A 12290-nucleotide genomic window follows, 5' to 3' on the forward strand; every position below is an offset into this window, starting at 1 on the left:
ACCTCTCTCACTATGCTCCTGGCCAGCACAGGTGTCACTTTTGGCTTCAGACCACATCTTGAGATTTTCCACAGTGTGGAACATCTTGTATTTTTTTAATAATACTTTGCACTGTAGCCACTGGATTTTGAAAACATTTAGAAAATGGCCTTGTAGCCCTTTCCTTACTTGTGAGCAGCCACAATGCGCAGCCGCAGGTCCTCACTGAGCTCCTTTGTCTTAGCCATGACTATCCACAAACCAACAGCAGGGAGCTGCTATTTTTCACCTCTTGAGTTGATTAAAACCGCTGTTCCCAATTAGTCAGGGTCATTAGGATGCTTTAGAACAGCTTGGACTATTTGGAATGGTATAGAGCTTTGGATTTTTCCCACAGACTGTGACAGCTTGTGAATGGTATGAATAATTTTGGACTGGTCACTTTTTGCTCAAATGTAAATAAACGCTGAGAAATGTTTTTTTCCACAATAATGCCTCTTGGATATCGTCCCATTATCTTTTGGGAGACACCTGTGTCATTTCCCGTCAAAAAGTTACTTGCTAGTTGAATAAAAGTAACTGTAAGTCACAATTTGCCAGAGGTATGAATAATTATGGGCAACACTGTGTGTGTGTGTGTGTGTGTGTGTGTGTATGTATGTATGTATGTATGTGTATATATATATATATATATATATATATATATATATATATATATATATATATATATATATATATATATATTGTATCTGTTGCTGAAACCAGGAAGATACTACCGTAATGTAACGATAGGTGTCAGCAACCAGAGAGAATCTGTTTATTGGTGATCTGCAATATCACCAAGAATACAGATCTATACCTGATTATGGATGATCTGCAGAATCACCAATAATACAGATATAGTACTAACCTATAGACACCTGAAGCGTGTAAGTGTTTGGTGTAACAGTAGGAATTGAACCACCGGGGTAGCAGTTGGTCCAATTAGTAGAGAAGACACTACTGCAGTAAAGGACTCCAGGAGGGAGAGTCCCCAACTGGTTTTGAAGCAGGGTCCCCCTCTGAGGAGCAAGGGACCCCTGCAGGAGGACTGAGCACCCAAAGGTTGGGTGACAGCCAGAAGGGTCGGGCAGGCTGGGTCGGCAACACACAGGCAGATAAAGTACAGAGACAGGAGACAGATTCGGTAACCAGGGACAGGCAGGGTCGGCAACAGTAGATCAGATGTGCGAAGGTACCGAAACAGAAAACAGAAGAGAAGTCAGGACAGATACAATTCATAAACAGATATCCAATAATGCCTAGTCTTGGGTGTGAGGTCCGTGGTCTCACACCCTGGAACTGGTCTAAGGAATAACACAGATGATATACAATTCCTAGTCTGGGGTGTGAAGTCTGTGGTCTCTACACCCTGGAACTGGTCTAAGGAATAACACAGAGGATATACAATTCCTAGTCTGGGTGTGAGGTCCGTGGTCTCTACACCCTGGAACTGGTCTAAGGACTAACACAGATGATATACAATTCCTAGTCTGGGTGTGAGGTCTGTGGTCTCTACACCCTGGAACTGGTCTAAGGACTAATACAGATGATATACAATTCCTAGTCTGGGGTGTGAGGTCCGTAGTCTCTACACCCTGGAACTATGCTAAAGAATAACACAGATAATAATACAGTGAACTGGCTAAGTGTGGATTGCCAGGTCCTCCTTGTTCCACCACACTGAAGGATCTGACTAAGGTCTGAGTGCTAACACGTAAGTATTCGCAACGCCAGACAACCAGCAACTGAACAGCAAGAGGTATATATAGTAAAGCGCTCCACAGCGCCGCCCAGCTCCCATCAACCAATCACCTGCTGAGCTGGGATCAGCTGGCCGCCTCGATCAGCTGACCCTTCTCCTATTGGCATAAAGAGCCTGTCTTGCGGTGCGCGCGCACGTAGCTCTCCATCTGTGTGCACTACTAGGTCCAGACAAACCAGAAGCATGTTGCTGCGGGGAAACCGCCGCTCTGTGCGTGGATTCCGCCGCTCTGTGCGCGGATTCCGTCGCCTCACTACCAGAACGCGCGGCGGCTTCACGCGAATCCGTCACACGTAAAAGTGGGTATTCTGGATAATTTATTGTACAATATTCTAAAGTGTATTTCGTACCACCGATTGACATTTAGTGGATTCAGGGAATGAAGGTGAGGGAGGGATGTTGTCCATCTAATGTCAGATAATATTTCAGCCTGTTTGGCCTGTCCCTGCCCTCAGTACATTAAGCAACAGAACTTTTTTTTTTCAACACAACCATGTACAGATTAATTCATCTAATTACTATTTCTTTGACTAATTTACAAGCAAATTTGATTGTGTGTATAATAGTAATTATTTTTCTTTTACTTTTATTTTCCCTAACTTTGAAAATGTGATTCATCTCCTTATCATGTAGCTCTTCTAACATTTGACGTGTAGTGTGTGTATTGTAGATCTACATTGTAGAGTGTGTACAACGTTTTATAGATATAGGCTGTAGCTTGTTTGTATATTACACTGTAAGTTATTAAAATGATATAGGTTGTTTGTTAATATTCTTCCTCAGCTGTGTGGTGTGTATAGCTTTAAAATTATACCTTACAAAAATTTGAATTTGTGCTAGTTGTATCATTTCTGGCAATTCTTTCAGATGGTGCACCTAGACTCTAATGTACATACCGTAGATCCTTAGTTACCAACACAACTGAGAGAAAGAGGAAAAACACGCTAGATGGTTAGCTAACATTTAGTTATGTTTCTAACGTAGGACTTGTTTACACATACAGTATTTAGGTTATCTCTTGGCTAGAAGTGATTTATTGTGAATGAACAGGAATGATAGATAATGTTTTATCTGTAACTAAAGGATCAGACGTGGCAAATCTGTTCTGCACATCTTGCCACGTAGATGTGAGAACAACTATGGTAATCCGTATGATATTACAGGAACAGAAAGTCCATCAGAACTTGCCAGAAACGAAATTACACGTTTGTGCATTGATTTGTCATTCATCTGATTGATCCAAGTAATTGATTTCCCTGATTGTTGGCCAGGGATGTGCTCGTGTGTACAAGACCTTGATGAATGCATTTATAACCAATAAAACCAGTGTTGTTTTGTGGAGGGTTTAGACACCTGCTAACTTCTCTATTTGGAAATCCAGTTGCAAGTGTATGAGTACCTAGACACATTTGTGACTATTATTATCTTCCTGATGATGGTAAATTTATCATAGAGGTGGGCCTGAACAGAGCTTAGAATTTTCTTACTGCCGTTCTAAGCTCTGTTCAGGCCCACCTCTATGATAAATTTACCATCATCAGGAAGATAATAATAGTCACAAATGTGTCTAGGTACTCATATGAAAGAAGCTTACCACTCGTTTTTCAGGAACTGCCAGAAACGGAAATATCGGTTTTAGTTGGAGTAACCATTCAATAGCATTTTGGCTAAAACTGTCTTTACACATGCTTTTTGTAGCCTCTGTGTCCAGATTCAGCATTGTAGAGTTCCTCCAGACATCTACTCATTACTTCTGAAGCCCCACCATTATTGCACATCAACAGATTTTCCACAGTAAAACCTTTACACAAAGACTACCTCCATCTCTCAAAGTCTACTTAAAATTCACTTGCAGTTTGATAGATTGATTCAGGTGATATTTTTGGATACAGGAAGGCCCACAATTGGACTGCAAGCATTTGATGGCTGAAGTTATAAACCTAACAAAAATACCTCTGGGAATGGAATACAGATGACTACTACAGATTATAACAATGTAGTTTTAACAAAGGACAATTCTTAATTTGTTAGAACTGGCACCTGTGAAGAAGGTTTTATAATTAATAGTAATCAGTGGATAGGACAACATCACAAGGACAGTAGGGGAATGTAAGAACACTAATACACACAATACTTGGCTGTCCCTGAACAGTGATCTACAAACTCTGTTTAGACTCTGGAAGTTAAAGGCACTTTAGACGGTCTCTTGGCCACCAACATCATCTGTACCAAATCTTCCTAAATCTCAGCTGTGTGTACTCTACCAGGCTGTCTCTGAACAATGCTGGCTGTGTCTTCTTGCCAGGGTGAAGCGACTCACTCATGGACACCATGAATGGATCTCTCTCTCTGCACCAGTCGGCGCCAATCACCTGGTGGTGGAGAACCTACAATCAGAAAATGCGTACCAGTTAAGCGTTTTGTCCCAGAACAAGCTGGGAAGTGGCCCGTTCAGTGAAATAGTTACAGCATCTCCACTTAGTAAGTGAAATCTGTACCTTTCTGTCTTATCTAAATATTTTGGTGGTTCCTTGTGTTTTCTGTCACTGGTGGTTCCCCCTTCTTGTCTCTACCAACAGCTAACCCCTTCCTTATTTTCAATAATCACTAATATTTTGGCCTCTCAGGTGTCCCTTCCACCACCTTACCTCCACCTGTACCCACCACAGACTCTCGGGACACCTTGACCCCTCCTCGTTACCTGTCCGCCAATGAAACTTTCCATGGTGTGCTGCTGACATGGGTTCCTCCTCTGCGGTCCTTTCACCCGCTGCGCGGGTATGGCCTGGAGTGCAGACGTGATGAGGGAGCTTGGGAACTTCTGGATGAGTCCATCCCAACAACTCAGACAGAGCTGCTTGTTCCAGGACTCTTCAAGGTAATCATGTAAAAAAACCACTAGATGGTGCTGTTGTACAGAAAATAATTTGAGAGGACAACATATCACACTCTAGTCAGACTGGTTAGTAACTGTTGCTCTGTTAATGCTATGAAAAAAAACAAAAACAATAGACATTCAAAAGCACCTAAAACTTATCATAAAGCACAACTTCAGTTAAGTCCCATACACACGCTCAACAGCGGTCTTTTATGCAGCACAATTATTAAACAACTTTTGTTATGAAACAAGTTGAACAACCAAAAAAAAGTTGCTTGCTATTGTTCACACAACTGATAAGACTGATAAGAAGCCCCATACACAGGCCCAACAGCGGTCTTTTGTTGTGAAACAACTTTTGTTGTGAAATCCAACAGTTGGATTAACGTCTTATCAGCATTGGCGTTGCTAGGATCCTAAGAGATCTGGGGATCTTTTGGACACTCCAGCCAGAATATGGTTGGGTATAACATAGAAGGAGAAAATAAATTAAAGCGAACCAGAAACGAAGCACCCTCATGTGTTTTACCATATACAGTATATCAGTGGGAACATTAGATAAAACACCTACCCTGCTCTTTGTTTCATTCTTTACTGTTCACTGCCTGCTTCGTATCAGCCCTGATAAAATCCCTGACTGAGCATTCAGTCTGGCTTTGCTCTGGAATCATAGCTGAGTCATTATAGCCCCGAAAGGGGGCAGGCTTGGGCTTGAAAAGACATCAGAGAAGACAGACTCCGCTATAATGATTCTTGAGCAAAGCCAGACTGAATGCTCAGTCGGGGATTTTATCTGGGCTGGTAAGAAGCAGGCTGAACAGTGAAGGATAAAACAGAGAGCAGGGTAGGTGTTTTTTCTAATGTTCACACTGATATATGTGGTAAAATACATGAGGGTGCTTCGTCCCTGGTTCACTTTAAGAACTTTAGAAAATAAGTGCAGATTACAGCACTGGAATTGAATAAGCTACTTTATAACCAAAAGTGTTATTTCAAGAGTGTCATTTCATTAGTGCTATTTTGGATCCCTTTGTGGCAAATGAGTAAGGGGTCAGGAATGGCCACTTTCTTCTATTTCCTGAGTGAGGGTGGCTGTTTGATCACTCTCTCATTGAGGGGGTTACCAGACAGCAACATACGGGAAGTCCCGCTAATTTATTACATCCACCTCTTTCTGGGCATCAGGCATGGAGAACAGCCCCTCTATAACATTGGGATAAAGTGATAGGGAGAGAGAAAAATGTTTGCCAACCATAACATTACACTCCCACAGGTAATTTTTTTAAGACGTTACATGTCCAGTTAGCAGTAGAGACTCTGTGATGCCCAGTGTGTGCAATACTTCCACTTAATTTCAGCAAAGCTTATTGTACCTGAGTTGCAGAGAGCTGTCTCAGGTTCTGTGAACTTTGTGGTCACAAGGCGGTGGGGACAAGATATGGTCTTATCCCATTGGTGATGGCAGTAGCCATTTGGCTTAACAAGTCAGGTCCTGTTTTTTCTCTGCATAGTCCTAGTTCATTGAGATTGCACGCTTTTTATACAACCACAGAGAGACAAGAAGGAACTTTCTTGAGCTTCATACATTTTTGTGCAAAAATTCAATCCTTAATTATAGGATGATTATTCTACAAGGTTTCTTGACTGAGCATTACAAATGTGTAGCTTGGGCAGAGAAAGACGTGCATATAGGGAGAGAATCTGGGGATGCAGTCATTGGTGCAACATATGCTCAGATTGTATGATTTATGTAATTCCATAGAGTCCTCCATGTTCGTTTAAAAAAATAAAAAATAAAACTGCTTTCCAGTCACAGATAAGGGGGAAAGGTAGAAATTATTTGGCTGTTAATAATAGCTAGTGTACATTGAAAAAGGAAAATGTGCATGCAGAGTTCAGTTCTCCTGGACCAGTATATTTCTACAAAAATGGTGACAAGTAATACTGTTGCACAAATCACCACTGTTTATCTTTCAGGACTCCCTTTACGAATTCCGTCTGGTGGCGTTTGCTGGTGATTACATTAGTGAGCCCAGTAATTCAGTGAACATCTCCACTCTAGGTAAGTGTAACAATAGTAGTGAGTATTTGGTAAAAGCTATACCTGTACATTAGTGATTATGCTTTGAAGCAAGAGTGTGCATAAGTTATGCAGCGTTCTTTTATAGCATGGGAAGGGGTCAAGGGAGGTGCTGACCCTTAGTTTATGAATTATTATGAATTACTGGGCAGTAACATAGTGCTCACTCCAGCATTAAATAAAAAATGGTAAAACGGATGTTGGGCGTGGCTCAATAGCCGTTCATTTCATTTTAAAGACCTATTCACTGAAAGTAGGAGAAAATCTATGGCAGACAGTCGGGTTTTACCTTGGAGTGACCTAAGTAAAATAGAACCTATCCCAAAATATGGAACCTTCTGTTATGGGACCTTTTCCGATCTGATTTTCTGATCAATCCCATCAATCTGAACAGATTGGTTAGAACATTTTTGGCCATTAGTGGCTCAAAACGATCATTTTTCATACAAAGAATCATTTGGAAACGATCATTCTGCAAATTGTATAGTTAGTGGCCGCCTTAAGTCTTTACTGCTCAGTTGATGACCCAGCATTTGCACACAGCTAGTGAATTCAGTAGAGCTGACATACTTCTTACACAATGTTTTCCAGTGGCGGGTTGACTTCATAAAATCACTTAGACAAGAAATAGGAAAACAGCAGAGCCCCATTATTTGCATGTAGTTGCAGCCCAAAGTATTTTCAGTGCTGACGACCCTGTCCTCTTACTCTAAAGTAACACTTAGTGATGTCACTAAGCCTGGGCACCCAGGGCAGGTGTCTTTATCTTTCTTCAGGTGCTCTAAGTTGCAACCTGCAATACCACCTAATCATTGGTGTCTGGTAAGTAATGAATGCCTACAGGGATATTTGCAAAACTACAACCCCTTATAATGCTGAGACAAGACAAGACAAATAACACTTATATCGCGCTTTTCTCCTGGCGGACTCAAAGCGCCAGAGCTGCAGCCACTAGGACACGCTCTATAGGCAGTAGCAGTGTTAGGGAGTCTTGCCCAAGGTCTCCTACTGAATAGGTGCTGGCTTACTGAACAGGCAGAGCCGAGATTCGAACCCTGGTCTCCTGCGTCAGAGGCAGAGCCCTTAACCATTACACCATCCAGCCACTACTATGCTGCATCTAACCCTTTCTCACCTTCAGTGATCAGGCATTGACAACTGGCATAGGAGGGAGTGATGTCACTTTCTGCTGCTGTAGCAGATTTCTGCTGGGGTCATTACATTTATGAAGGGAATAGAGAGTTGCACAATGTATTACCACCATATGGGGGTCATCATCAGGTTATCAAAATCAGCAGATTGCTGGAGAGGTGGTCTCTGATGTTGGGGCACACTTATAGATACTGCAGATGTTACCCAAATACAATCCTAAATGTTAATTTTAGGTGATGATAATCTACCATGTGTAGAAAGCCAGAAATTCACAAAAATGGCGGATCAGCTGATTTCGGCAAGCGGCTCTGAGAGCCTAGCGCCGAAACTGGGCGCCCCATAGCAGCAGTGCTATGCTGCGCGGGGCACGTTGCGGTAATTCGGGGCTCTGGCGGCTGCCAGACCCCGAATTACATTTCCCTCCGAGTTGTGACAACTCTGAGGGGGAATAGTATTTAACGCCGCCTCGGATTTTAGCGTCAGCGATGAGAGCCGTCATCCGGCTCTCACTGCGCTGTACTGAGCGGCGCCGAATTAATATGCACCCCAAAAATGGTACTATTCCTTTTTAAATGATCATTTTTCACTAAATGTGGACAAGAACACCTCACTTCCAAGCAATATAGTGTGTGTAAAATTAAGAGTTGGCAGTAACAGGTTGCCAAATATCCAGAGTGACCTTATACAAATCAAAGCTGATTGCATTGGAAGCTGTGGTAAACTTGGGATACCCTGAATCATTTTGTGGTTATGTCAACCTTGCTGCACATTTCCCACTATGTTAAGTTTGTAGAGCACTGGTAAGGAATGTATTTAATTTATTCACCGGCTTTTAGTAGAAGACAGGAATTGGAAGTTCAAACTGTACACAAGCTTTCTATTTCCTGTTAAAAATGAATCTAAACTTTTAGAAGAAATGGTGGTCACTGGTCTAGAGTGAAGCTACACTCATTTCCTTCCCCCTCACTCTGCCACAGGTGGACATTAGATTAAACCGTATCTGATGTGACATGCAAGAAGATGAGATAAACATGGGTGCATAATGTACCACTCCTACTAAGAACATGCCTCTGTTCCTTTTTGTTTTTTTAAATTCATTTATTCAATTATTAATAAACGAGTGCTGTATCTGTACAGATTTAATTAGCCGGGCTAGCAGTCAAATGCAGGGCAGCATTCCTGAAAAGCAGTTAGAACCCAAAACCCTATATAATGCTTTACAAACACTTCTGATGGCAGGATAGTGCTGGAATGCTTAAAGTGAACCTCCGGACTAAAAATCGACTCAGCAGCATTGAAAAGGCTTAGTGTTTCTTTAACAGTTTCACAGCATCAGAACTTTGTTTTTCTTACCTAAGTCTCATTTTTTAGCTCCACAGAAGAAAACTGCCCGGGCTTTTTTCCCCTGATGCTGTGCAAAGCATAATGGGATTTCTGATGTTGTTGTTCTCGTTCTGCTGTTTTGGTGCAATTTTTTTTTTTTTTTACATTTTGAATTTGACATTTAAAGCCTAGCGCACACAGCTGGGAGGGATAATCAGGACACAGGACAGTTGGAACTGTGTCTCCTGCTCCTTGTCACCTCCTTTCAACCAAAAAGATGGCTGCCCCCATGACAAAGATGGCAGCCCCCATGAATCTCAAACATTTGCCTGTTCTTTTAAAACAGGGTGGGTAAGAGATTATATTACTTATCTATTCTAATTAACATAACTAATGTAACTTGATGACAGTATGTTTGTTTAGGCTGAAGTTCCCCTTTAAAGTTATTCAGAGTAATTTAGGTTATATTTACAATGAAGTTGTTTCTGGTATTGATGGTAGACAGAGACTGGGGCTGCTGTTAACTATATTATATTGATACCAGGAATGAAGGTCTATCCTGCCCACACTGAGCTCCCGGAGGTCCAGCAGAAATCGCTCATGGCTGGTGTCGTTGGAGGGGCCTGCTTTCTCACCCTGGCCATCATCCTCAGCACCATGGTTGCCTGCATGATGAACCGAAGGCGAGCCAGACGTCGCCAGAAGCGGAGGCAGCAAGGTATGCTACTAGAGACAGCAATGAGATGAACACAGCAGTAACATGGCAGCATGGTGTAAGATAGCAAAGCATGATGGAGGGCATACCAAACTAGTTTCAGGATACTTGATAAACCATAAAGTCTGGGCTTTAGCTCCTGAGCATATGTTGAAAATATATATAATCAAAGTTTATCTTCTGTAAAAGCTTTAAATCAAACACTTCAGTAGTTCCAGCAATATAGGCTGCTACAGTAATATGCAAATTATTTACTAATAGAGGTCTAGATAGTCTCCCAAGATCTACTGAATATGTTGGTATGTACTTTTCAGTTAAAGTAACCCCAGATAATGTATTTTGTCATCATATGCTCAGCCTCTGTTGTCTAGGCCAGTGAAATTTTGTGTTAAAAGACTTGTTCTTCTACTGCCCTTTGTCAAGATTTGAATCAAGTTGTAGAGAACAGATAAATATTATTTCTGACCATTTCCCTTAAGATTGACAATTAAGGGTTTCAGTCATATCTGGTGGTTAAAAAGATTTCTCAAGTAGCATTACCAAATAACAGATCTCCTCTGTCTTATTAATCAACATGTGTGGACGATGGTCTGTCTGTCTATATAGATAATAACGAGTCAGGACCCAGATAGTATTTCTAAGAATCTGATTGGTTGAGTTATACCACTTGACTTAATTTTCAGTCATATTTTTTGAGTGCACAGTGAGAGAAGTCGCACACTACTGGTGAGGTGCTGGACCAATGTTTGTAATCCACAAAAAATTCCAGAAGGTCCGCACACGCTAAAGTACCATGTCCTGTTTATTCAAAACACGTGACAAACCATTCCACAATGCTTGTGGAATGGTTTGTCACGTGTTTTGAATAAACAGGACATGGTACTTTATGCTGGGAATACACGTTTCGTTTTTGCCTTCGTTTTAGCCTTCGTTTCGATTGTGCCTTTTGTCCTTTTCGTTCCCGAAATAATCGAACGTACGGTTAATATCACCACCCACGGTTTCGTTTTTTTTTTCGATTCTGATGGTTTAGTTTTTTCCAATGATCGAAGGCTGCAAAGAAACGAAACGAAAATCCCTTTTTACAGGGACGGACTAACATAAACGAACATATAATCGATCTGAACAGCCATCAAGCCTACCAATGGCTCGATTAGATGGATAAAGAGAGATAATATCAAACATGTTCGATCACTAGTCGTTCGTTTTTGGGGTCTATTAATCGAAACTATAATGAGATTATGACTATTTTCACATACGTTTACAACACTCGATTCGTTTACTGAACGAATCGAAGGCTAAAACGAAGGCAAAAACGAAACGTGTATTCCCAGCATTAGAGTGTGCTGACCTTCTGGAATTTTTTGTGATATTTTTTGATAAAGCCAATTAGTGTGGTTTAGAATATGAGAAGACTGGTGTATTTGAAATGTCTGCCAATAATGTGTAGAGAGCTAGCCAGTTTTCCAGTTCAGGCCAACAGGAGAATCTTACTGGTTGCTGTGGACACCTTACTGGAAGATTGTTTGGAAGCTCCATCTTCCCTACTATAAATCCGAGGTGTCAGAACACAGAGGAACCGACCTAGTTTCGGTATTTAAATTTAATAAAATTAGGGGATGGAATCTTACATCTCTGGGGTCTTCATGGGTGTAACCTCCTTACTACAATTTTTAGATTTATTTTAATCCATCTTAAGGTTGCTGAGACCTCTTGTCGTCACCACCACCACTTGGCGACAGCATGTTTGTTCTTGGTGAGAATATCCTGCCAACATTCCTTCTGGCATAAACATAGGGACACCAAAACAGTGATCCCAGTATCCTATTTGTTAACTGCATATGCATCCCAGCCTAAAATTCTCCTACTCAAAGCATGACCAAGACTAACCGTTACCCTTCGCTATCTCTAAAACACACGCACCCCTGACTAACCTTACCACTTCACTAACTAAAGCCATGCCCTCAAGAAACCTTACTTTAATCACTAAAATATTAAAGGACAACTGTAACGAGAGGGATATGGAGGCTTCCATAGTTATTTCCTTCTAAACAATACCAGTTGCCTGGCTATCCTGCCTGCTGACATTCAAGGCTCTACACCACATGGGACCCAAATACATAGCGGATCTATTGGAACTTTATGCCCCTCCACGCACCCTCCGCTCTGCCAACAAGATGAAGCTGATTATTCCCAGGATACACTTAACATTTGGTGCTCGGGCCTTTTCCTACGCAGCCCCTACTCTATGGAACTCACTTCCACAATCAGTACGAGAGGCTCCCTCTCTGGACAGCTTTAAAAAAAAGCTAAAAACTCACCTCTTTTCCCTAGCCTTTGAGACTGCATAATGCAGGGT

The 12290-nt window shown here is 41.5% G+C and overlaps 1 protein-coding gene across 4 annotated transcripts in view; it reads left to right on the plus strand.

Annotated features, from left to right (window-relative positions):
• IGSF9 (immunoglobulin superfamily member 9) overlaps positions 1-12290 on the plus strand; it is a 192262-nt gene that overhangs the window by 154769 nt on the left and 25203 nt on the right. For 3 of the 4 annotated variants that reach the window (XM_068253556.1, XM_068253553.1, XM_068253554.1), the window contains 4 exons: positions 4089-4264; positions 4411-4661; positions 6639-6723; positions 9761-9934. In XM_068253556.1, the coding sequence (XP_068109657.1) occupies positions 4089-4264; positions 4411-4661; positions 6639-6723; positions 9761-9934 (686 nt within the window). The remainder of the gene's footprint in view (positions 1-4088; positions 4265-4410; positions 4662-6638; positions 6724-9760; positions 9935-12290) is intronic. The other variant, XM_068253555.1, reaches the window with a different exon arrangement.

The sequence above is a fragment of the Hyperolius riggenbachi genome, chromosome 9, assembly GCF_040937935.1.
Source record: "Hyperolius riggenbachi isolate aHypRig1 chromosome 9, aHypRig1.pri, whole genome shotgun sequence".
NCBI lineage: Eukaryota > Metazoa > Chordata > Amphibia > Anura > Hyperoliidae > Hyperolius > Hyperolius riggenbachi.